The following is a 27,051-nucleotide window of genomic DNA, read 5'->3' as shown; positions in this document are numbered from 1 at the left end:
CTTACACAGCAGGTACATTCCTAGGAAATTCAATGATCTTGAGAAATACGTGAAAACTACATATGGCTTCATATAAAATAGAGTTGGGTTCAGGATGCCTGGGTGGCTCAGTGGTTGAACGTCTTCCTTCAGGTCCGGGCGTGTTCCCAGGGTCCTGGGATCGAGTCCCACATCAGGCTCCCTGCATGGAGCCTGTTCCTCCTCCTCCCTGTGTCTCTGCCTCTCTCTCTGTGTCTCTCATGGATAAATAAATAAAATCTTTAAAAAAATAAAATAGAGTTGGGTTCTAGCACAGATAAATTAAGTTTTATACATACATGAAAGTCCTGTGGGGCATTCAAAAGTCTCATTCAATGCAAAGAACAATTTTTTAATGTGTGAGTTTGTCTTGTACATTGCAGAACATCTCTGGCTCCAGGCCACAAGATACCAGCACATCCTCCAATCATTTTAACAAGCCAAAATGGGTCAACAAATTTTTTAAAAGTCCCAAGGGCATATAGTGTCTCCTCTGTTGACAACTATTAGGCTGGAGGCTTCAGTAATCAGTTTTCTGACTATGATAGAATCACTGTGATGTTATCAGTATGTGACATTCTAAACCTTCCTTTGGCTGGTACAATTCTTTCCAGCAGGCCCAGAAACAATATCCTTCTAATTCAAAAAAAAAAAAAAAAAAAGCTAAAGCTTATGAGAAGGATACTGGAACAGCTCATACAATTGAAGAAGGGGCTGAACAAGAAAGCCTCAGTGTATCACTTAGGATTAAGTTCCATTAAACATGATAGAAAGCAGTGACTTCATTAAAATAGAATTTTAATTCTCTCTCACACAAACTGAGCCTGAAGGTGAGACATTCAGAGTTGGCATAGCAGTCTACTTCATGAAGTCCTCTGGAAGCCAGGCTTGTTTTACTCACTCTCTACCATTCTTCAGATGTGGCCCTGGTCCTCATGGTCCAAGATGAAAGCAGAACATAAGACGGGATAAAGAACCAGGCACATCCCAACAATCTCCTTAGGAAGTTTCTCAGAAGCTTCCACAAGACAATTCCACTTATAACTCATTGCCCAAAACTTTGTCATATGGCTATGCCTACCTGCAGGAAGTCTGGGAAAGTGTTTATTCTGACTGGTCATATGACCATTTATTCTGAATGGATTCTATTAAGGATGTTCAAAATCTGGCAAATGTTTTAGGAAGTATGCGTTGATAATCAATGATCATGTCATCAGCATTTAGTCTTAAATATCAGTCCGAAAATTCTATTACTAAAGAAGAGAAGAGAACAGATATCAGATGACAAAGTAATAATCAGTACCTGCTTGTGGGGAGGAGGAATCAAGGCACCTCTGGCGTCTCAGCTGATGGCATTGTTTATGCATATTCAGTGTTGGCAGTAGCTAGAGTTTATGACCATGCTGCATGCTGCAGTGTAATCCAGCTGTGTTCACAGTTGTTTAGCTCTCCTTGATGTGGTGGGCTGAAAAATGGCTCCTCGGAGATCTATGTTGTAATCCCTGGCTCCTGTGAATACATTACTTGAGATGGTAGAAGAAACTTTGAGGATGTAATCAAATTAAGGATCTTGAGATGGGGAGATTTTCCAAGACTATCTGGAATCACAAGAGTCTATAAAAAGAAGGCAGGAGATCAGAGAGAGAGAGAGAGAGAGAGAGAGAAAATGTGTCAACAAGGAAGGGGCAGCTTCTAGTAGCTGAAAAGAGTTAAGAAAACAGATTCTTCCCTGAAGACTCAAGAAGGAACAGATCTTGATTTTAAACTTTGGACATCCAGGACTATAATAAAATAAATGTGTGTTGCCTTAAGCCACTACATTTATAGTAATTTGTTACAGCAACAGTGGGAGACTAATACACTGGTAACTGATTATTCTCTGAATCTGATTCTAAAATCATGTCATAAATTTCATGAACCACCAATATGCTCCCATTAAATCCCTTTCCTGCTGTAGCAAAGTTGGTTTCATTGAGTCTGACAAAGGACCCAGGCTAGTCCAATCATAAGCCGTCTCTCTAGTGGTCACCAATAAGAAAACTCAGCACCATGTGTACTCTTGGTCTCTATTTGTCTCTGCTCAGGAGTCATATTCCCAGGAGAGTAAAGCCAGTTTTCCAAATTAGATCACATGCCCATTCCTGTGGTCAGGGGCGGAGGTCCTGTGACTGGCAGCCCCACCAAAATCCCTGGATTAGAGAAAGGGCAGTTTGCTCAAAATAATGAACCAAGTGTTCACCAGAGGAAGAAAGAAAATAATGCTGGCAGTCAAAACCGACATATTTTTTATTAATTTAATATTTCAGAGACATTGAAGACATCTTCATATCTATGAGTCAGATTGCCAAAATCAAAAACAAGTAAGGAGCTTTTAGTTAAATATGGCAGATAAACTAGATGTATTTGTCTCCTTTTGGGAAGGAGGGGAATCCTAACAACAAAAAAAAAAATGGTACAAACCTGAAGGGCAAATAGGAAATGAACATCAGCAGAAGGAAAAACAACACATTTTTGAAAGCTAGGAAACAGATGGAAGAATGGTAACAGACATTGCTGAGCAAAAGAAGCTAAGCCCTAAATATCCAAGGAGGTGGATACCAAGAAGCAGGCAATTTACCCTGTAGACATTCAGAAAGGTCAAGGACATAGAAGCATGAGTATTTCTTGTGCATAAAAAGAAGCATTTCACACCTCATTATTAAATGTGGGCAAATAGAGATTTAATAAAATCTGTCTAATAAGTATAAAATATATTTGGACAAATAAATTAGTATACACTATTTATCTCTGAAGAAAATTGTTAGATTATTAAAATATAAGTAGATAACCAATGACTACAAGATATTTGAGGAAAACTTCCAGCATCAACAACAAATCACAGAGAAAAAGATAACATGAGGAACAAATCTTTATTAAAAATTGTAACTGATATCATCGGAGAGGTAAAAGAAGGTATTATATTCATGAAACAAGAGAAGGGTGGTTGTTTTAAGAAAAGAATAATCAGAACAAGAAAAATAAAATTAAAATTAAATGGAAATTAATCAAAATTAAAAATATGATCTTGAAATAAAATTATCCAATAAATGTATTAGAAGACAAAAGCCAAGGAAATCTAGAAAGTAAAATCAAAAGGAAAAAAAAGATGGACAATAGGAGGAGAATAAGATGCTTAAAGGATCATTTCAGAATGTCCAACATCTAATAAATAGGATTTCTGGAAAGAGAAAAATGAGAGTATAAACTGATAGGAAGAAATTATCAAATAAATCAAACAAGTAAATATCCCAGGGTTGAAAAACATGATATTTTAGCCATGCAACTTCAGATCAAAAAAGTCCACTAAATGCCCAGCCCAATGAATAAAAAAAGACTTAACCCCAAATCACATAATAAAATTTCAAGATACTAAGAACAAACTTAAAATTTCTAGAGAGTTGCAGGAAGGCGTAATCACAGGAATCAGAATAGTCATGAAGCTTCTTGAGAGCAATGGAGTTCAGAAAACAATGAGACAATGCCTCTTCAGTTCTAAGGGAAGCTATTTTCATCCTAGAATTTTATTTGTATCCTTACATAACAAGCACCTATGAGGGTAAATATGCAAAGATCCCCGTGCGCTCTTTGTCCGGAATCTACTGAAGGATGAGTCCCAGCAAAATGAGGTCCCCGACCGAAGGAAGAAAATACAGAAGCTAGGAAACAGGGAATGTCACACAAAACTAGTAAAGATTGTCAGTCCTGAGATGACTAGGCATTACCCAGTCCAGATAGGAGCAGGAGGACAGAGATAATCAATAGACTATCTGAAATGTTGAATGTTGTATTGATAAGCATCTGAAAAACCAACAATACATTTGATTGGATTGACAGAAAATTGATAGGATGAAAAACTAGGTAATTCTTAATTCTAAAGAAAACAAAAGGTTGTACAGTGAAAGAAAAGTAATCAAACACAGTTACTTGGCTTACCAATGACTAATGCTTACATAATAATGTAAATACTAAATACTGAATTAGCTAGAAATTAGATTAGCTTACATTAAGAGGATGGGGTGGGGGAGAAGGGAAGGAAAAGGAAGTATATGTGTGTATGAAGTTAATAGATAAAGCCTAAAATTTATAAACCAAGAAATAGCAGTACAGCTAGCTATAGGCATAATTTAATCAGGAAAACTGCCAAAAAGTTAAAAGCCTCAGCTGTGGGAGGGAGAAGACACAGCTTTTTTTTTTTTTTTTTTTTTTTTAATATAAGCTTTGTAGTATTATTTAATATTTTGTCTAATCTTAGTTTTAAAAAATTTATACTGGAAAAAAAAAAAATTTATACTGGGATCCCTGGGTGACTTAGTGGTTAAGCGCCTGCCTTCAGCCCAGGGTATGATCCTGGAGTCTCAGGATGGAGTCCCACATCGATCTGCATGGAGTCTGCTTCTCTCTCTGCCTATGTCTCTTCCTCTCTGTTTCTTTCTCTCTGTCTCTCATGAACAAATAAATAAAATCTTAAAAAAAATAAAAAGATAAATTTAAAAAATTAAAAATAAATAAAAAATTTATACTGCAGGCACCTGACTGACTCAGTCTGTGAAGCATGCAACTCTTGATCTCAGGGTTGTGAATCAGAATACCATGTTGGGTATAGAGATTTCTTAAAAATAAAATCTAAGAAAATAAAATCTTTATTTTTTTCTTTTAGGGGAGGAGGGAGCAAGAGTAGGGGAGAGGCAGAAAGAATCCCAAGCAGGCTCCAAGCTCAGCACAGATGTCAACATGGGGGCTCATCTCAAGACCCCAAGACCATAACCTGAGCCAAAATCAAGAGTTGGACACTTAACTGATCGAGCCACCCAGGCACCCCTAAAAAAAATCCTTAAAAAAAAAACTTATACTTTACTCCTTCTAAAGAAAAGAATCAATGAGAATAAATCCACAGATTATTCATGTTTTAGCTTGTGCACTAATGCCAACACTCTGTTTAGTTCAAATTCTCTTCAGAGATTGAACATTTGCTGAATTTAGAAAAAGCTCATGGTTCCATATGCCTTGTCTCCCTCAAAGACCAGTATTTGAATTTCTAAAGAATTACTCACAATGGGAAAAATGTTCTCTCCTATTTCTCCTGTGCAATTAGAGAATATCCCAAAGCATGAAATATTTTAAAATATTTGTTTTCTGAAGGTTCATTTATTCTCCATATTTATGACTACACCTCTGTTTGGCATTTGATAACCAAATGAAAAGCCTCCCTGGCTCTCCCTCAATCCCCTCTAAGACTTTGACTCCATTTTATCATTCAGGGCCTTCTCTGCTCCAGTTCCTAGTTTATGTGAGTAATTCCTACATTTCACCTTATAAAGTGTCAATGTATTTTATAAACAAGAGTATCGTATATATTTTTGCAAACAACAAATACATATACATTACAGTAAAGAAGTTTATGAATTCAGAACCTATTAATAATCTAGAGTAAATACACTTTTAGCATAATAAAATGTACCTTCCTAATAGAACAAAGTCTGTCAGTGTTACTATGTAACAGTAAACAACTATCTCAGAATTGAATTAATCAAACATAGTCTCAATATTCATTTCTTTTTTATTTTTTTTCTTTTTTTTTTTTTATTTTATTTTATTTATGATAGTCACAGTGAGAGAGAGAGAGATAGATACAGGCAGAGACACAGGCAGAGGGAGAAGCAGGCTCCATGCACCGGGAGCCCGACGTGGGATTCGATCCCGGGTCTCTAGGATCGCGCCCTGGGCCAAAGGCAGGCGCTAAACCACTGCGCCACCCAGGGATCCCTCATTTCTTTTTTAAAAAAAATATTAATTTCTAGGTGATCTGGGTGGCTCAGTCAGTTGGGTGTTTGCCTTCAGCTCAGGTCATGATCTCAGGGTCCTGGGTTTAAACCCCACATGGGGCTCCCCACTCAGCAAGGAGTCTGCTTCTTCCTCTGCCTCTTCCCTGGCTCATGTGTGCTCGCTCTCTCTCTCAAATAAATAAAATCTTTAAACAAATATTCATGTCTATACATGGGTGTTTTCTCCTCAAACTATTTCTAAGTGATAGGTTCAGCCATACTGAGGATAACTTTACAGACCAAAGCCTCTGAGGAACTGTAAAGAGGACATATTCATTAAAATTCAGTATTTAGGGATGCTTGGGTGGCTCATTGGTTGAGTGTCTGCCTTCGTTCAGGTCATGATCCTAGGGTCCTAGAATCAAGTCCCACATCAGGCTCCCTGCAGGGAGCCTGCTTCTCTTCTGCCTGTGTCTCTGCCTGTCTCTGTGTCTCTCATGAATAAATAAATAAAATTTTTAAAAATGCAGTATTTATGTGAAGATTCACTTCAGCTAATTACTGATTTTAAGCACTCAAGGAGCAAACAAAATGTTCTCCATACATGATTTTTTAAAAAGATTATTTATTTATTTCAGTGGGAGAGAGGAAAAGAGTGTGTGTGGGGGGGTGAGGGGTAGAGGGAGAAAGAAACTCAAACAGACCCTGTACTGATCACAAAACCCCTCATGGGCTTGGATCCCATGACTAGAGATCAGAACTAACACAGGTGACCCTCTCTGTCCATGATTCTTCAACTCACATCCATGACTTGGTTAAAAATAAACTCTAGTACTGGGGTGCCTGGGTGGCTCCCATGGTTGTCTGCCTTCAGCTCAGGTCATGGTTCTGGGGTCTTGGGATCAAGTCCCGAGTCAGGATTCCTAGGGAGTCTACTTCTCCCTCTCCTTCTGCCACTCCCCCAGCTTATGCTCTCTCACACTCTCTCTCTGTCAAATAAATAAATAAAATCTTTTTAAAAAATAAACTTTGGTACTTATGGATTTCTATCTCGGAAAAGAGAGAGAGAGAGAGAAAGTGAGAGAGAGAGAAATGTATAGGTGCAAAGCAAAATGTGAAAACAGTAAGAAAAATTTCATCACCAGGAAACCCTCAGGGGCAGATTGCATAGTTATCTCATGAGATTAATAAACCTAGATGGTGTATATCATAGTTCAAGCCAAAATTCATATATCCTCCCCCAGTACTCATATACGTGGGGGAGAGGGAGAACTCACTAGAAAGCTAGTTGCCAGATTTTTTGGGATAATAGCTCCAATTTCCATTTAATTTGAATTAATTTTTATTTAATCTTAAGGAAGTTTTTGGTAAATTACTTGTCATACACTGTTCTCTTATATTTATTTATTTATTTATTTATTTATTTATTTATTTATTTACTTGAGAGAGAGAGAGAGAGAGCGAGCAAGCCAGCAGAGGGAGAAGGAGAATCCACAAGCAGACTCTCTGTTGTGCGGGTAGCCTCATTCAGGGGTCTGATCCCAGGACCCTGAGATCATGACCTGAGCTGAAATCAAGAGTCAACACTTAACCAACTGAGCCACTCAGGTGTCCCTGTTCCCTTGTATCCTTAATGCAGGAATCCACAGATGATATAGCAGAAAACTGAAAGTAAAGGTAAAGGACAGCAACTAAAATGCCTTGGGGGAACAGCATGCAATATATTACTACCTTCTGAATAAAAAAAATCTAGACCCAGATAAGCAGAAATGCTTTTAGGGAAAAAACAATAAGTAACTTGAAATCAGAAACTGTCCCAGAAAATCTAGAATGTGTCATTGAAATATATAATATCCCCATTATAAACATGGGGAAAGACACCACTCAACCAAAGAATACAAGGTCCCATTCTATGCTCATTTAACCACCTATAATTCAACTTCATACTCTCGGCAATTTTTTTCAAAGAGAAACAGAAATGTATTTAGTTAGTATAGCCAATTATGCTTCTGCTACACTCAATGACCAGGTGCTCGTGCTAATGGATATGATCTAACTTAATTTGTCTATTGATGTTGACAAACCTTTGGAAAGAATGTATGCTTTTTGCTTTATTTTGTTTTCCCCCATTGTATCATTGCCCACGGACAAAGAAGTCAGAAGCATTGCCCATGCTACGAGGCCATGAGTGGTGATGTCCCCTCTGTTGCCTCTCAGATCAACAGAAGACTAGTTCTACCAGTGGCTTCCCTGTTTCCACTCTCTAATAATATACTAATCCTTTTCAAAGAAGGGCCTCATTCTATAGTCAAGCTGGTGGAAGAGGGCCAGCTCTTTCTCCCTGTTCCCTGAAGAAACTTCCCAGATGAATATCTCTCTTGAAGTCAGTTACATTAATCCAAAAAAAGCACACATTTTGGAATCAGAGGGATCTGAATTTAGATTATTTACTTCTCTGAGCTTCTGTTTCTATGTATATAAAATGAGAGAAATAATAATATCTACATTTTACATGTGGGGGTACTATATCTGAGGGTACTATATCCATATTATAAGTCTGTGTGTTTATCACAAGACATGTTATAGAATCATTTAATTTTAGTTTGTGCCCACTCTTTTTCTATTTGACTTCAGAATTAGACTCATGCCTGGAACACTTAGAAGCTCTGTTCTCTCAACCAGACTACGCCTCTGGCTGCATATAATTTGCTGAACAACAGATATGCTTAACACGTCTTTGGCTATTATATAATATATGGAGGAAAGTATGACTAGGAGAATAGGAGTCAGATCTGAAGTTCAGATTCAACCTCTACCAGAACACGAACTATATATCCTTGAGAAAGTCAATTAACCACTCTGAGCCTCTAATTTTCCTTTATAAAATAAAAAAGTACTTTTTCTACCTACCCAGCAAATATTTTTGAGGTATTGAAATTGGATTATATATATGGGGCCCCTGGGTGGCTCAGTCCATTAAACATCTGCCTTCCACTCAGGTCATGGTCCTGAGTCCTGGATTTGGGCTCCGTGTCAGTATCTCTCCTCCTCAGGGAGTCTGCTTCTCCCTCTCCCTCAGACTGCCGCTCCCCCTGCTTGGGCTCTCTCTCTGTGTCAAATAAATAAATAAAATCTTTTAAAAAAAAGAAACTGGATAATATAGATCAGAATTCTTTATAAACAATGGTGGGTGAGTATGCAAGTATTACTGCTTTATCTTTATTGTCATCATTATTATTATAAATAATACTTAATTTTTACTATTCCTGACAGATGATTTAGAAAAAAAGAAATTATCCCATTCAAGAAAAATGAGTTATTGCATATCCAGCTCTTTCCTATACTGAGGAAAAGCTAAAGTTAGTAAATATTTAAGTAAAGAATACCAGCCAGAGAGTTAGAATACAGCTTCCAGATAAGTGCGAACACTAACAATTTCTTGGACAAATCTTACCAATTTATTTAGCTTGGCTTTCTTATCTCCAAAGTAATTCCTACCTCACTCGAGTACTATGAGGACAAAATAGAAAAACAATGGGAAAGATGCCAAGTCCTTTATTTTTTTTTAATTTTTAATTTTTATTTATTTATGATAGTCACAGAGAGAGAGAGAGAGAGAGAGAGAGAGGCAGAGACACAGGCAGAGGGAGAAGCAGGCTCCATGCACCGGGACCCCAATGTGGGATTCGATACCGGGTCTCCAGGATCACGCCCTGGGCCAAAGGCAGGTGCCAAACCGCTGTGCCACCCAGGGATCCCGGTCCTTTAAACAAGTCTCCCATATTCAGATGAGATTTTTGTTCCTTCCTTCCTTAGGTGTGTGGTCGTGAGCAATCATCTCATCTCGGTTAGACGCCTTGTTTTACAAGCAAGACTGCTACCTGATACAATCATCGGAGATTTATAAGATGTCGTCAAGTTAGCCAAGGAGGTCTTTAGGAACATTGAAGGTTTGACAAAGCAGGAAAGAATATCCAATGGAAAAAAGACAGTCTCTTCAACAAATGGTATTGGGAAAACTGGACAGCTACATGCTGAAGAACAAAATTGGACCATTTCCTTACACTATACACAAAAATAAATTCAAAATGGGTGAAAGACCTAAATGTGAGACTGGGAACCATCAAGATCCTGGAGGAGAACACAGGCAGCAACCTCTTTGACCTTGGCCATAGCAGCTTCTTATTAGAAATGTGATTGGAGTCAAGGGAAACAAAAGCAAAAATCAACTACTGGGACTTCATCAAAACAAAAAGCTTCTGCACAGCAAAGGAAACAATCAACAAAACTAAAAGGGAGCCTATGGAATGCGAGAAGATATTTGCAAATGACACATCAGATAAAGGGCTAATGTCAAAGATCTATAAAGAACTTATCAAACTCAACACCCAAAAACAAACAAACAAAATCCAATCCAGAAATAGACAAAAGACATGAACAGACATTTTTCCAAAAAAGATAACCAGATGGCTAATAGACACATGAAAGATGCTCAGCATCACTCATCATCAGGGAAAGAATGAGATATCACCTCACACCAGTCAGAATGGCTAAAATCAACAACACAAGAAACAACGGGTGTTGGCAAGGATGTGGCAAGGGTGTGCAGAAAGGGGAACCCTCTTGCACTGTTGGTAGGAATGCAAGCTAGTACAGCCACTCTGGAAAATATATGGAGGTTCCTCAAAAAGTTAAGCATAGAACTATCTTACAATCCAGTAATTGTACTACTAGGTATTGACCCAAAGGATAGAAAAATAAGATTTGAGGTTGTACATGCACCCTGATGTTTATAGCAGCATTATGAGCAATAGCCAAACTATGGAAAGAGCCCAAATGTCCATCAACTGAGAATAGATAAAGAAGATGTGATATATGTATACACAAGGAAATATTTTTCAGCCATCAAAAAGAATGAAATCTTGCCATTTGCAATAACAGGATGGATCTAGAGTATTTATGCTAAGGGAAATAAGTCAGTCAGAGAAAGACAAATACCAAATGATTTCACCCATATGTGGTATTTAAGAAACAAAACAGAGGAACATATGGGAGGGGGAAAATGAGAGAGAAACCATAAGAGATTCTTAATGATAGTGAGCAAACTAAGGGTTGATGGAGGGAGGTGGGTGAGTGATGGGCATTAAGGACGGCACTTGTGATGAGCACTGGGTGTTATACGTAAGTGATGAACTGCTAAATTCTACTCCTGAAGCCAATATTGAACTGTATGCTAACTAACTAGTATTTAAATAAAAATTTGAAAAAAATAAAGAACATTGGACGATCTCAGCTTCACTCTTTAATTAGACCATGGCTAACAAACAATACTGCTAGGTCAACAAGACTGTTCAAACCACAACCAGGTAAAAACCAGAAACTATACAGAATAAGAGAAACAGAACATTCAAGAAATCTAAAGTAAGATCAGTCTGTCAGCAAAATCTTATAAAAACTTCAAACTTCCTTTTCAGACCCAGGAAATTTTCTTTTCTTTTTTCTTTTTCTTTTTCTTTTTTTTTTTTTTTAGATTTCATTTATTTATTCATGAGAAACGGAGAGAGAGAGAGAGAGAGAGAGAGAGAAGGAGGCAGGCAGGGAGAAGCAGGTTTCCTGCTCCATAAGGAGCTTGATATGGGTCTCGATCCCAGGACACTGGGATCACAACTTGAGCCAAAGGCAACCGCTTAACCAACTGAGCCACCCAGATGCCCCCAGAAATTTTCTTTAAAAGATAAATTTAGATGGGGTGCCTGGCTGACTTGGTCAGTAAAGTATGTGACTCTTAATCTCAGGGTCATGAGTTTGAGCTCCATGTGGAGCCTACTTAAAATTCTTTAAAATATATATATTTTTTTTACAGATGCCTTTGTGACTCAGTGAGTGAGCACCTGCCTTTGGCTCAGGTTGTGATCCCGGGGTCCTGGGATCGAGTCCTACTCTCTCTGCTTGTGTCTCTGCCTCTTTCTCTGTGTCTCTCATGAATAAATAAATAAAATCTTTTTTTAAAAAATAAAACAAATAAATAAATTTTTAAAGAAAAATTAGAAATGTATTATTGGCAGGAATCAAAAAGAAGCATAGGAAGAATTCTCCCATTTTTTTAAATTAAAACATACCTAACTTAGTAACTATACGGTTATTATGCCATTTTTAAGTGTCAAGTTCAATGAAAAGAATCTGTATTTTACATCTAAGTACTATTGTTCCCAGAATACCTCCTCTTATTCCACCATAGGCAGATGTCTGACATACATTTTGAATCTTCAACAGCTCGGGTTATGACATGTACTCAGCATTGTCCCTTCATCATGCAGGAAACTCCCTTTCTCAGAAGAACTCTACTTTAAGCTACAAGCCAGGACCTAGGGCCTGGGGACTGAGTACAGTTGGGATTTCTCTACCAACTGGATGCTCTACCCAGAGAGCCTGGGCCAGTATTATCAAGTTTCCTGACGGGAAATCGCTTTCTTCTCTTTCTTGAAATGAGATTGAACAACAGGCCAAGAATACCTGTGCCCTCTCCAAGTGAGAATAGATTTTAATTAGTCACAGTCAAATCAAGAGCAAGAACCATAGAATAATTTAAGCAGGCGAAGCTTAATATAAAGAATTATTGAGCAATGATAGGAGAGTAACTATAAAGATGGAAGGAGAGTTCCAAGGGGTAATGAAGAACTAAGGGAAAGAACAAAAAAAAGAAACTTGGAGGAGGTCAAACTTCAAAGTTCATTGAAGAAGGTGTGAACACAGCCCACTTGATGGCAGAGAATTTGCCTAGGCCAGAGATGGCACAGAGTTGCCAGGAAAGCAGAAACAACCCTCTGGACACAGACCAGCTAGAGCTGGTGGGCAGTCTGGGCCTGCAGAGGGAAATAGGTAGAGAGAGAGAGGGGTGGGGGCAGAGAGCAGGCCAGTGCACATATGAGGCCTGGAATGCATGGTGCCCGTGTCAGGATAGTCATGAGACACAGGTGAGGTCAAGCTAATAGGGGGTGGAGGAAGTGTGCACAGAGAGAGGCTGCTGTGTGGGCACTGCTGGGACTGGGACCCACAGAGGCTTCCTTCTTTAAGAACTTAGTGTGCCTCTGCATGGTGCTGGGACCAGAGCAGCCTTGGGCCACTGAATAAGACAAAGGCTGAACATCCAGCTCGCTAGACAGCCAGGCCTGAGAGGGCCCCACCGTGTCCATGCAGAACATCAGGGCCTGGGGTAAAGGCTGTGCCGTCTGGGGCTCCCAGCCACACTGCTGCTGTTTAAGAGAGGAGCTCAAGAAAACACAGAGCAAAAGCTACATGCTACAGGCACTTAGCCCTGGGCAGAGCAGTGAAAATGCAAGCATGCTCCCACCAAGCCTAAGAGCCATCAGAAGCAAGAAGGAAAAGCCGGGTCTCCTTCAATGTCTCTCTCCAGCGCCCTCTACCGATAAAACATCGTGCCAGCTGCCACAGGAAAACTATTTAAAGGGCCCAGACCCATTGTAACACATTAGCCCATGAAGGGAACCAACAAGCAATAAATTGATAACCAGCACGTTCTTTGGCTGAAAACCTCCATACAATCAGACCTCCACGGGTAATTGCTCTCTCTGGTGTCCCCTAGAATTTATTTTGTCCCCATGTGCCACCTGCTTCCATCAACTTCCCAGTAACTCTCATCCAACACATCCTTCCAGCCATTTTCAATGGGATATTTAGAAATAGCTCCACTGCCTCATTAGTGTAAACCAGTGGAGCCCCCTGGTGGGGGATACAGTATTGCACAACAGCTCTTTAAAGGAATTTGACAGCGCAATCAAAAGTTGAATCAGAGATTAGGCAATTTTTAGAGTGACAGTATTGTTCTAAACTGTCCTGGGGTGTTATATACATAACTCCATTTTTCAAAACATGTAGAACTTGGGCTCCTAGGTGGCTCAGTTGGTTGAACACCTGCCTTCTGCTCAGGTCATGATCCCAGGTCCTCGGATTGAGCCCCATGTCCAACTTCTGGTTTAGCAGGGAGCCTGCTTCTCCTCCTTCTGCTGCTCGCATTGATTGTGCTCTCTCTCTCTCTCTAGCAAATAAATTAAATAAATAAATAAATAAATAAATAACTATTTTAAAAACACGTAGAACTGTATATTACAAAGGATGAACTTTTATGTATGCAAATTAAAAAAAAATCAACCAGGATGTTAGAAGGTCCTAGAAGTGCAGACTGTGAGAAATGAATCTAACTGTATTACAAATGCATGACATAACCTTTCTGAAAGGGGTAAGGAGCTGATCTAAAATACTTTTGGAAAATGGTATCTTGACTGGAAACTACAAAGCTAAAGATAAAAAGAATTATATACAAACACTATAGTCTGAAAATTGATCTCTTACACAGATACAGGTTAAGATTCTGAAAGTACTTCATGTCTAAGTTAGTCTATGCTGGAAAATTTATTTTAAAAAATAGATACTAGGGGCCAGCTTCCTCACAGTTAAAGGAAATGGTTACAAATAGACAAAAGGACAGCCTAGAATAAATCCTGTGATACCAAGTTAAAGTTGAGGATATTAGTATGAGTTCATGTTTAATTTAATATACAATGAATACATAGATGGGGAAATAGATTGTTATAGATATGTGTATATACATAGGAATACATGTATACATTTCCTAGCTCTGTCTACTGAGAAAGTCTAAAAGCAGTGTCTCCCCTCCCCACCAACAGCAATAAGCACCCCTGTTCCCAGATCTTGGTTTCTAAAAACTCTTCTCCAGTAGAAAGAACCAGAGCTCCTTGGAGAGATGGCTGATTCTAGGGCCTGGGCAGATAAAATACAAGCTGAGCTTGGAGAAAAGTAAGTATAGCGCCAGAAAGTAAGGGAGTGCTCAGTCAACAAAAGGGACACATGAGCCAGTCTGAAAGAGCTCCTAAAAGCCAAAGCTAGTAAAATTTAACATGAGTGTGATTCTGAGATGTGGAGGTGAATCTTAAAAGTACATTTATCATCATAAGAGTAGAAAGTGGCTGTTTCTGGGAAGTAAAAAGCAGTAGAGAGGTAAGGATTGTTGTTTGTTGTCAAATGCCTTGGAAGATAATTTGACACTTTAAACCATGTCCATATTGGCTTATATAGCTTTGAAAGGGAAAAAAAAAACACATTAAAAAAAATAAGAAGAATGTGGAGCTAACAAGGGAGGATTTTGACAAGAGAGGATTTGTTGGTTGGTTGGTTGGTTGGTTTGGTTTCTCTGTTTTGTTAAAATGAAAGACACTTAGTTTATGTGTGGATAGAAAGCCAACAAAGGGAAAGGACACAACTGCGTGGAATAAAGGAATGATGTGTAAAGGCAAATATCTATGGAGGTGAGGCAATCATACAGTTTGCTGGGAAGATTTCCCAAGGACCAGGGACAGCACTAAGTTCATCATTTCTAACCTATCCTGCTACAGAGACTGGCTGACACCTCTATAATCTCAGGAAACCTCTCTCCTGTCCCCTCTTGCTTCTTGCTGAGTCCTGAGGTGCACCCACTCTTGCCTGGTGTGATGTACTCTCTATAAGCTGCAAAGGTGCACTCCCTAGCAATGTCAGAGGCAGTCTGTCGCTTCCTTTTGTAAGTGTAAAAACTAATTATAAAGACAATTCTCCATATTTAGGCATTGAGGCCCTCTAAAAAAATGCAGTATGTGTGAATGTACTTAATGCCACCAAAATTGTACACTTAAAAAGGCTCTGGTGGGTGGCACAGTCAGTTAAGCATCTCACTCTTGATTTCGCTCAGGTCATGGTCTCAGGGTTGTGAGATTGAGCTCTGCTTCAGGCTCTGTGCTCAGCTTGGAGTCTACTTAAGATTCTCTCTCCCCCTCTGCCCTCAAACCTCCTTAAAAAATAAATCTTTTTAAAAAATGGTTACAATGGGGAGATTTTGGCTGGCTCACTCAGTAGAGCATGTGACTCTTGATCTTGGGGTCATGAGTTTGAGCCCCATGCTGGGTATAGAGATTACTTAAATAAATAAATAAACAAATACATTTTTAAAAAATGGCTGTGATGGTAAATTTTATCTTATATAGGTTCCACTACATCAAAAAAAGTTTTTTTTAAGTTAGATATAAAATTAGAGAGAGTTATCTCTAAACCCATAATGCTGCATTTGTCAGATTATACTTAGTGATAGAGTAAAGCCCAGGTTAAAATGTATAGAAAGAGGTGGGAGAGTAATTTTACCTTCACATGCAATTGTAGAATTAGCCTTGGTTAGGAGAAAGAATCCACTTTCTACATCTCTACATGAGCAATTTTGTCTCCCTAGCAATTAAAGCGTTTTCTTCCAGAACTATGACTCACCTCTTTGGAGGAAAGTTCCTTATCACAGTATAGTAGCCTGAGGTATTTCCACTAAGTGGAATAGTCATGGCATATTTAATACATTAAAACCTTCTTTAAAAAATCCATTTCACACTTTAAAAATTTTCTCTCAACTTCAGAAATAGTTTTAAAAGGACATGTACTGCCAAAGACTACTTTTAATTATAGTAATAAGTAAGGAATTAATAGAGGGTATTTAGTCAAATGGAAGAAAATCCTTCCACTCAGCTTTACTACTCATGGAGCCCAAACTGTATTCTAATACAATACAATCAATTTACTCATGACAAAGTGATAATTAATATGTAGTCCTAGCAAAATGGGTCTAATGATTTTTTTTATTTGCATCTTCTTTGGCTGAGAACATTATATTAAATACTATATGGCAAATAAAATGACTTGGCAGGCCCACGCAGCGAAGGAAGTAGTTTCAATAGCAACCTGCCTTTATATGGGCATATTTCTACATTCTAAAATAATGTCTCCATTATCTTGGTTAGAGTTCAACTCTTTAAATCTATAAGAAATATGTGATGCATGAGTGTGTGTGATGATTCACAGATCTGAAATAACACCTACTCTCCTTCGGTTCTGGCACAAAATGTGTCAGTGAAGCCTGCAATTAAGAAAATTATCTTGGCCTGTCTTGCCACAGGGATGGTGACATCAATACACACACCCAGAGCAGAAATATGTTAGTAAAAATGAATTTAGAAAACAATTCTACTCCAGCACTGTTTGGTGCCTTGATGCCTTTGCAATGTCATCCAGATCTTTGTCATTGATAACACTATCTACTGAACACTGCTATATTGGTTTTTTGTCTTCACAACGTATTGTTTCTTTCAGCCTGTCTTTAGTCTTCTGCTAGTCTTCTACCTATCTAGGAGATAGGTACCATTGTGATTCCTATTTTACAGATTAAGAGAGGTTGAATAAATTGCCCAGGATCATACAGCTAGCCAGTGGTAGATCTGGGATTTGAACCCAGGTCTCTCAGACTCAGATCTTCTCTCTCTTCACCAGGCCTGGCTACATAATTTTAAGGGCAGTGTAAAATGAAAATGTGGGGGCCCTTGTTAAAAAATTATTAATAATCTCAAAATGCTGACAACAGAGCATTAAACCAAATGTGGGGCCCTTTTAAGCACAGGTTACATAACCATGAAGCTGGCTCTTCTCTTTATATATATATATATATATATATATATATATATATATATATATATATATTAAGATTTTATTTATTTGATAGAAAGAGAGCGTGAGTGGAGGGACGGGGTGCAGAGGGAGAAGCAGACTCTCCCCTGGGCAGGGAACCCGATACAGGACTCAATCCCAGGATCCAGGATAACAACCTGAATTGAAGGGAGATGCTTGACTGACTGAGCCACCCAGGCCCCCAAAAGCTGGCCCTCCTCTTAACGATATCACTTCCCTCCATTGTGTCTTTCATTTCCATACCTCAGTCTAATTCAGCAAATATTTGGTCCAAACCACAACTCCACTGTAAGAGGTCTTGTGTGGATTTATGAGACATACACATTGAGTCTGGAGACAAACATTTATTTCTCAGTCCATCTTTTTACTTGCTGAGATTTTATATTATGCTCAATAGCAGAAAGTATCCCATAATTTTTATGTTTTGACTGTCAAGCCTTCTTCTTGGTTGGTCCCTAAGAGCTTCTTTTTAGTCTGTTTCTCTCTTTAAAAAATCACTTTGCCATTTACCACTGCAATTTTAAGCATATAACATTGTGGTGTCATGCACTACTCCTTCCTGTTGTGATTATTTGCAGCTGCTTCAACCTAATGATGGGAAAAGGCCTCATATCCTCATAATTGTAGGGTCCTGATTAATGAACACTTTGCCTCTCTGAATCTTCTTTTGAAGATCTTTCCAAACCTTTCACTTAGCACCTTCATTCAAGTGGAATGTCTAGAGCTAGGTGGAGGGCATGTTTTAGTGTAAACCTTCTACCGCCCAGCACACATCCTGAGAAAAAAGGAAGTCTGTTCACAGTGTGTATGGGGTAATTGGGACATGCACTTTACATTTCCAGGAGCAGGAGTAGGTTGTGTGTGTTTATCTGGGATGGGGAGATTTTGGGGGTGGAAGGTTAGAAGACAGAGTACGCATGATCTCCGCCCATGGCGGATTCCACTTAATTTGATGCCTAGCCCCAGACTCTCCCATCCTCATATACTCTTACTGTGATTTTCTTTTCCACAAGTGCTGGCTGTTACCATCTTTAATTTCTTCCTAATATGGGGTACGGTAGGTGGAAACACAGCCAGCCCTCCGCTGAAACTCTTCATACTTTAGGATTTAAATGTAGACTCCTGAGATTGATGCCTCCCTAACTTTCATGCCTGAAGTTGGATGAGATTATGGATAATTTGTGAATTTGCCATGGAAAAAAGATAAGGCACAATCAAATATCTAGAACAGTAGCTCTCAGTCATAAAAGAGCTACTCCTTTTTACAGTGAAACATCTCCTTCAGTGTCCTGAAATTAAATTCATATATAACTTACCAACACACAGAAAAATCTTTTCTTAAATTAAGATAATGCTCTATGTGCAATATAGAGAAGAAATAAAATTAGAGTTAGGGTCTATGTTCAAATATACTATAAGTAGGTTTTTACCCACATCAATGCCCTGAAGGATATGTGAAAGATAGGCAAGACCATTTCTTTGTTCTATGGAACTGTTTACACACATTTGTCAATCCTGGCTCCCAGCCACCACATACCGGTTAGCATGCCTTCAATCACTGTGATAACCAGAAATGTACCCACAATTCCCAGAACACCTCCAAATGGTGGTACTGCCCCTGTAAAGAATTGCTGGTCTGAATAGGAATGCCTGTGTATTGGGCAGCCCGAGTGGCTCAGCAGTTTAGCGCTGCCTTCAGTCCAGGGCGTGATCCTGGAGACCAGGGATCGAGTCCCACATAGGGTTCCCTGCATAGAGCCTGCTTCTCGCTCTGCCTGTGTCTCTGCCTCTCTGTCTCTCTCATGAATAAATAAATAAAAATTAAAAAAAAAAAAAGGAATGCCTGTGCATTGAATTCCTTCAGATTCTCCTTTGGTTAGGATTTCCAGGTAACAGGAACAGGATATACTTGCCACACTCCCAGGCTGAGAGTTCTGGGGCTTGGCAAGCCTGAACTCAACAAACACACATCTTCTACTTGTACACAACTATTTTTAGGCCACTAGTTTTAATATAGTGCACACACACTCCATATTCACCAAGGTGCCTGACCACAAAAGAGTAACAAGGATTTGGTCAGGGAGAGGCCATGCTATGTATGTAGAATGAAGGACAAAGAATGCTTATTTTGTGCCATATTTAAAATTTAGGGAGATGAAAAATGATGGGTGTGCCAATGTGGTAGGTCGCTAAAATAGGCTGCTTGGCCTTGTACTTTGTTTCTTGGCCCTCTCTGACCCTGAGCTTATATTAAAGGCAACTGTGCTGTAACATTTTTTCCCTGGCTAAAGACAGGTACTAATATTTGCCTCTCTTCCTGTCTGCTGAAGACACAATTGAACCAAACAGGGACCCAACAGAAATAAGAGTCCCTGCGCTATCATGCCTCTTGATACACAGTCCTAATTAGGATAAATCCAAGTATTTATCAGGCACTTATAAGGATGCTGAGTTCTGGCCAAAAAGAAAAAAGTTCTATGTTCGTGGAAGCTTCTGTGAGTCACTCTCCAGCATTTACCAGAGGTCAGGCTTTTGCTGCCAGAATAAGCTAATATTTGAATAGCAGATGTGTTCTAAACAATCTAATGGAAAACTTAAATAGCAAAATCCCTCTTCACTGTAACCTATGACATAACATTTGCCCCTCTTCAATTTTTCTTATCTAAGAACAAGTTTACTAGCTTAACCCCAAGCCTGATTTTGGGATTGTACAATTCTTATGTGGGCCATTAAGAATCAAGTGTGTTAAATCAATGGATGGAAGAGAAAAAAGCTTACTCCAAATGGGAAAACAGTTCATTCATTCCTGTATGCATTCATTTGATTCCTTACTTAGCTTAAATTCACTTATATTACATTGCATGCGTCCTTAGCACCTTGATCCCTGCCACACTTTGAGATACTCACTTGATTAAACAATGACCCTTGTTAAAAGCAGTGTTCCACATAGCAACTACTATACATGCTAAATGTGGCTGGCAGAGGACCAAACCATGCTGAGATCCCACATTAAATTACAATCGTAAACAGCAAGTAGGCCCTAATGCTACCAGCAATCATACTGTTTTCCTGGTCCCTGTATTCTCCTTCTCTTCCTGGGGATATTTTATACCTTCTCTCTTCTACAAACCTCAAATACCCACTCACCACCTATTTTAATTCCCTGTTGATGGCCTTGCTTCTGATTTCACTAAGGAAATAGAATGAATCAGAAGAGAGCCCCCACAAACACCCACCACTTGCATCCATGGGTTTCTTTCTCGTGGCTAGAGATGAACACCTTGTGTCCCTAGAAAAGGCCACTTTCTCCACTTGTAGAGTAGGTTACTCTCACCTATTCAAGGTCATCACTTCAATAATTATCTTCTCAATTTTTTCTTTTTTACTGGATCTTTTCCATCAGTCTATGGACATTATTTCTACCTTTGAAGTACACTCTCTTAACTTCACTTCCTCCTCCAATTACTACCCCCATTTCTTTCTTTCTACAGGTTGTCTATATTCACTATCTCCAATATCTTCCTTCTCATTCTCTCTTTTTAAAAAAGATTTTATTTATTTATTTATTTAGTTAGTTAGTTAGTTAGTTAGTTAGTTAATTTATAGAACATGAGCAGGGGTAGGGACAGAGTAGGAAGGAGAAGAAGGAGAGAATCCCAAGCAGACTCCACACTGAGCACAGAGCCCAATGCAGTCTCAATCTCAAGATCCTGAGATCCTGACCTGAGCCAAAACCAAGAGTTGGACCCTTAACTGACTGAGCCCCCCAAGCGCCCCCCTCCAAGTTCTCTCTTAAACCCAATCCAATCAGATATTTATCCAATCTACTTCAGTTAAATTGCTCTTATCAAGGTCACCTTGACTGTCCTGTGGCTACATCCAATGGCCAAGTCTCAGTCTTCATCTCACTTGATTAGCAGAATATGATCACTCTCTCCTCCTTGAACCACTTTCCACTTGGCTTTTGGAAGCAGACTTAACTGGTCTTCCTCTTACCTCTCTGGCTGTTCCTTCTCAGTATTCTTTGCTAGGTTCTCTTCATCTTTCTAATCTCCAAAACTTGGAGTATTCCAAGATTCTGTGCTTGGACCTCTTCTCTTTTCTATCTTTACTTACTTATTTGGTCTCATCCAGTCTCATGGCTTTAAATACCATTTATTATACACTGTGTTCAGCCTGCATTTCTCCCCAGAACTCCAGATTCACATATCCAGCTGCCTCAATATCTCCACTAGAATGACTAATAGACATCAAATTTAACAAGTCCAAAACTGAACTCCTGATCTCCTCTAGCTGCCACCTCAACCATCAAACTCTGTTTCTCTTCTACTCTTCCCCACTTGTTCAGTCCAAAACCTTGAGGTTATCCTTGATGCTTCACTTTCTCTCCTGCTTCAAATCGAATCTGTCAGCTTAACCTTCAACATATGTCTAGAATGTGACCATTTCTTACTACTTCCACTACTATCACTGCTACCACTGTTCCCTGCGCATTTCCTCTCCAACTTCATCCATTGCTTTTTCCTCCTTTCCTGTCCCACTCTAGCAGCACTCTCCCCACCTTTTGCTGCTCTTTTGACCTTCCCAGGCATCCCTGGACCTTTGTGTTCACTGTTCCTGGGATGTTCTTCCTTCAGACATGATTCACTCACCTTCCTCCCTCCCTCAGATGTTACCTTCTCAGTGAGCCCTTCCCTGTTTGCCCATCCACATTTGTTCATTTTTTAAGTATCAACTTGACTAGACCATTCAGTGCCCAGGCATTTGGTCAAATGTTATTCTGGATGTAGCTTGTGAGGATGTTGCTGGATGAGATAAATACCTGAATCAGTAGACTGAATAAAGCAGATTGCCCTCCTGAATGTGGAAGAGCCCCATCCTATTAATTGAAGACCTGAACAGAACAAAAAGGCTGGAGTAAGAGGGAACTTTGCCTGCCTGATTGTGGAATTAGTCTTCTACCCTTGGACTGGAACTTACTGGAACTTATGTCATTAGCTCTCCTTCGCAAGTATTCAGACTCAGAAGAGAACTACACTACTGGCTCTCCTGGGTCTCTAGCTTGCTGACTACAGATCTTGGAAATTCTCTGCCTCCATAATCATGTGAGTCAATTCCTTATAATAAATGATTATATATATAATTATAAAGTCTATTGTTTCTGTCTCTCTGGAGAACGATGACTAATATACCATCTAAAATTACAACTCCTAGGGTGTCTGGCTGGCTCAGTTAGTAGAGCATGAGACTCTTGATCTCAGATTGTGAGTGTAAGCCCCATGCTGGGTGTAGACATTACTTAAAAATAAAATCTTAACAAAATAATAAATAAATAAATAAATAAATAAATAAATAAATAAATAAATAAAATCACAACTCTCAACTTTTCCTCCATGTGAGGACACAGGGGGGCCCTAGCTATGAACCAGGAAGTCGGTCCTCACCAGCCGCCTCACTGAATCTGCTAGCTCCTGATCTTAGACTTCCTGCCTCGAGAACTGTGAGAAATAAATTTCCATTGTTTACAAGCTAGAAATAAAATAAAATAAAATTGCAACTCCAAGTTACCTCCTCATTACCTTCCCTGATTTATTTTTTTTTCTGCCATATATTGCCATCTACAAGAACATAGGTTAATTTTATTTATCTTTTTTTTTTTGGCTTATATCTACCAAACAGAATATGAGTTCAATTAGGGAAGGGTTTATGTCAATTTCATTGATTGCTGTATCCTAGCACCTAGAAGAATAGCTGAGATATACGGAGTATTGAATATTTATTGAATGAATGAATGAATGAATGAATGCCTACCCTATGCAAAACATCAGCTTTGGGAGCCAGCAAAAGAGAGATGAATAAAGCTAAATTACTTAACACTGTACTTTGGGTTCTTCATTATAAAATGGGAGTACTATCTCATGGAGTCCTCACGTCTCATGGGAATAAAATAACCAATATTTATGCAATGTTTGGAATAATGCCTGATATAGTACTATAGTATTTAAAGTACTTAGTATTTAACATATAGTATTTAAAGTAAACTAAATTTATGTATACATATACGTATATCCCTACTATCAAGAAGCCTGTGTATAATAGAGTAGACATCTTCAAAAAGTACAGAGTGTGCAGGGCCTGGATGGTTCAGTTGGTTAAGCATCCAACTCTTGATCTCAGAGGGCTGAGATTGAGCCCTGCAATTAGCACCCCCTTGGCTCCATGCTCAGTTGGGAGTCTGCTTGAGGATTCTCTCCCTCTGTCTCTCTGCTCCTCCCCTGCTCTCTCTCTCTAAAATAAATAATAAATCTTAAACGAAAAAAAAAAAAGTACAGAGTGTTGCATTGGTAGCACAGAGGATGGAATGGGTCAATTTCCCGTTAGGACCAAGGTAGTGATGATCCAGAGTCATCTCAATAAATCTAGCTTGCTTTTCCTACTTTACACTTTAATTTCTTTATTATGTAAGGGATGGTGTTGGTAACACTGAATATTAAGTTGCTTAAGAGAAAGTTTTAGAGATTTTTACACTCTCAGGAAATGTTTACTCCAATCGGCTTAATGCACTTGATGAAAAGAATCTGCTAACTTTAAGTCACCCTAAGATTCTTGAAAGAATCTTCAGGTTCCTTATAATAATTAGTATTTCTGACATCTTATCTGCTGAAAATGATCACTGGTAACCATTTTGCTTAAAAGTGTTACATTATAATTCATTTGTTTAAAAGGCAAATCCCTGATTTCAATTTTACCATACAATTTATCATTAATTAACTCAAAGTAGGCTTTATTTATTGTTACAATGTCAGAATATTATCAGTGCTTATTTTTAAAATGAAACAACCCTAATGTCTATTTAAATATTTTCCAAGAGACTTTTTTTCTACATAAAAAAATATTACATAGAAACAGCATTACTTCACATGCTTTTGCCTAAGTCCTTTTTTTTAAGGTTTTATTTTTAAAGTAATCTCTACATCAAATGCGGGGCTCAAACTCACACCCCCAAGATCAAGAATCATACACTTTGAGCCAGTCAGGTGCACCACCATCCCCCCCCACCCCAACATAGAAGGTGACCTTTTAAGTGAATGATTTAGTAATCGGTGAAGGACTTCTAGAAGCTGTAAAGGGCAAGGAAATGCATTTCCTCCAAAGTCTCCAGGAGAAATACAACATTGCTGACACCTTGATTCTAGCTCAGTAAGACTCACTGTGGATTCCTGACCTCCAGGACTATAATAGAATAAATTTGCAACATTTTAAGCCACTAGCTTGTGACAATTCATTATAGCAGCAAAAGGAAATTAATATCGACTCTGATGCATCTGTATTAGTTAGAATTAGATTCAGCTGTAATTGGCAGAATTCCTCAAATATCAGTAGCTTGAACAAGGTATACTTGAACTACGGCAGCCCAGTGGCTCAGCGGTTTAGCGCCTGCCTTGGGCCCAAGGCGCGATCCTGGAGTCCCGGGATTGAGTCCCGCGTCGGGCTCTGGAGTCTGCTTCTCCCTCTGCCTGTGTCTCTGCCTCTCTCTCTCTCTCTCTCTCTCTGTGTGTGTCTCTCATGAATAAATAAGTAAAATCTTAAAAAAAAAAAAAAAAAGAAAGTCCTACTTGAACTAGTTATGATCTCTCATTGAAAGAAGTCCAGATTCAACAATCCAAGCCTTATATAACAAATCCAGGCTCCCTCTCTCTTGTTGCTCTCCCATCCTCATGAGGTTCAACCAACATCATGGTTCAAGATAGCTGCTTCATCGCCAGCCATCATATACACACTCTAATGAAAAGGAAGAAAGAGAAAGTAAAGGAAAACATGTCCTTTCCTTATTAAAAAAATTATTGAAAATTGTACACACCATGTAACTTGCTTACATCTTTTTTTTTTGCTTCCTTACATCTTATAGACAAATACTTAATTATATAACCACACCTCATTTTATTTTTTATTTTTTATTTTTTTTTAAATTTTTATTTATTTATGATAGTCACAGAAGGAGAGAGAGAGAGGCAGAGACATAGGCAGAGGGAGAAGCAGGCTCCATGCACCGGGAGCCTGATGTGGGATTCGATCCCGGGTCTCCAGGATCGCGCCCTGGGCCAAAGGCAGGTGCCAAACCGCTGCACCACCCAGGGATCCCCACACCTCATTTTAAAAGAAGCTGGGAAATATAGTCTTTATTCTGGGTGAACTTATGCCCAGTGAAAAATAAACGGTCCTATTTCCAGGGGGAAAAAAAGAGAAGAAATAATAGGAACTACTTATAATAACTGGCACAGCATCAATCTCAGTTGAGATTTTTTTACAAAAAGAATCAAAATCCTCAATAATCCATCAGCTGTCACCTCTGCATCCATCTCCCTCAGAACCAGATACATTCAAGCTAAGACTTATTTTCCTTTACTCTGAGCTTGGATGAGTACTGCCCATTTTGCCTATATGTTTCTTTACCTAAGAGTTAAAGACTAATCAATCCTTTTTTTGACTGAAATCTTTAGATATATTAATATGTCATGAGAACGGTTATTGGTATTTTGCTGGCCCAAGTCAGTCTATCTCCTTTAGCTAATTAAACATTTTTTCTCCTATGATCCTACAGTATATTTTCAGAGGACATTCTTATTTCCTCATTCACAAGTCCTTAAAAGGTACTTCTCCTTAGCCTCAAAGGACAATAACAAATTGTAAAGATATTTGCCTCTGGGTTAAAGCCTGGTGCCCACAGCTAAGTTTCACTTTCCTGTATGGCCACTGATCATGACCAGGCATTCCAGTTCTGGAATTGTCTGAAATTTGTCCCAAATGGAGCAAATTGTGACCATGTGGCTGAGTATAAATCCATATACTACTTGAAAGATAACTGTGCAATCTGCTCTTGAAATCCTTTTTTGACTACAATCAGGGTTGGTCTAACAAATATGTGGAGAGAATATCTATGCTCATGAAACTACCACATGGTTGGTAAATAATATCCCAATTTTGCTTATGAAGAAATTGAGGCCTAGAGAAATTAAGCAGTTTGTCCAAGGCCTGGACTCTTAAACATTACACTATTGATATGAGAAATATCTCTGCTGTAAAATATTTCCCAATGAATTTTCAGGATGCCTGAAATTTCAAACATTCTTTTGGTCTGGAAAGCAAATATACTGGGAAAAGTAAAGCTCACTCTTTAAAGAATCCAGTGGGAATCCTTCATGAAGGCCACCATCATTTCTCATCTGGATTACTACAACAGTCATCCAATTAGTCTCCAGATCCCAAGACGGCTCCTTCCAATCTGTTCTCCACATTACAGCCAGAGAGATCTTCCCAAAATGCAGATCTGCTCATGTCATTTCCTGTTTAAATGCTTATTGGGACACTTCATTTCCTTCGGCATTTCTGCACCAGTAGTTTTCAACTTTATTAGGCAAAATTTTATAAACAAATAATTTTGATCGTCATCCCCCCCTTATTCTGAAAGCTAATTCCTAGAGAAAGTAAATGATCTATGTACACAATTTAAAAATAATTTTTTAAAGATTTTATTTATTTATTCATGAGACACACAGAGAGAGAGACAGAGAGAGAGAGAGAGAGGCATAGACATAGGCAGAGGGAGAAGCAGGCTCCATGCAGGGAGCCTGACATGGGACTGGATCCCCTGTCTCCAGGA

The 27,051-nt window shown here is 38.8% G+C and overlaps 1 protein-coding gene across 7 annotated transcripts in view; it reads right to left on the bottom strand.

The window, feature by feature from the left end:
* ACYP2 (acylphosphatase 2) overlaps positions 1-27,051 on the bottom strand; it is a 254,520-nt gene that overhangs the window by 190,108 nt on the left and 37,361 nt on the right. For 6 of the 7 annotated variants that reach the window (XM_038551266.1, XM_038551267.1, XM_038551263.1 and 3 more), the window contains exon 2: positions 1,322-1,632. Coding sequence is in view for 1 of the 7 variants with exons in the window: in XM_038551269.1 (XP_038407197.1) it covers positions 1,322-1,385 (64 nt within the window). In the remaining 6 variants the exon portion in view is untranslated. Of the gene's footprint in view, positions 1-1,321; positions 1,633-8,729; positions 8,835-27,051 lie in introns of those variants that run through there. The other variant, XM_038551264.1, reaches the window with a different exon arrangement.

This window comes from Canis lupus, chromosome 10 (genome assembly GCF_011100685.1).
Source record: "Canis lupus familiaris isolate Mischka breed German Shepherd chromosome 10, alternate assembly UU_Cfam_GSD_1.0, whole genome shotgun sequence".
In the NCBI taxonomy this organism is placed as follows: domain Eukaryota; kingdom Metazoa; phylum Chordata; class Mammalia; order Carnivora; family Canidae; genus Canis; species Canis lupus.
Note: the sequence above shows the minus strand (reverse complement) of the source record. Positions and strands in the feature narration are given on the sequence as shown.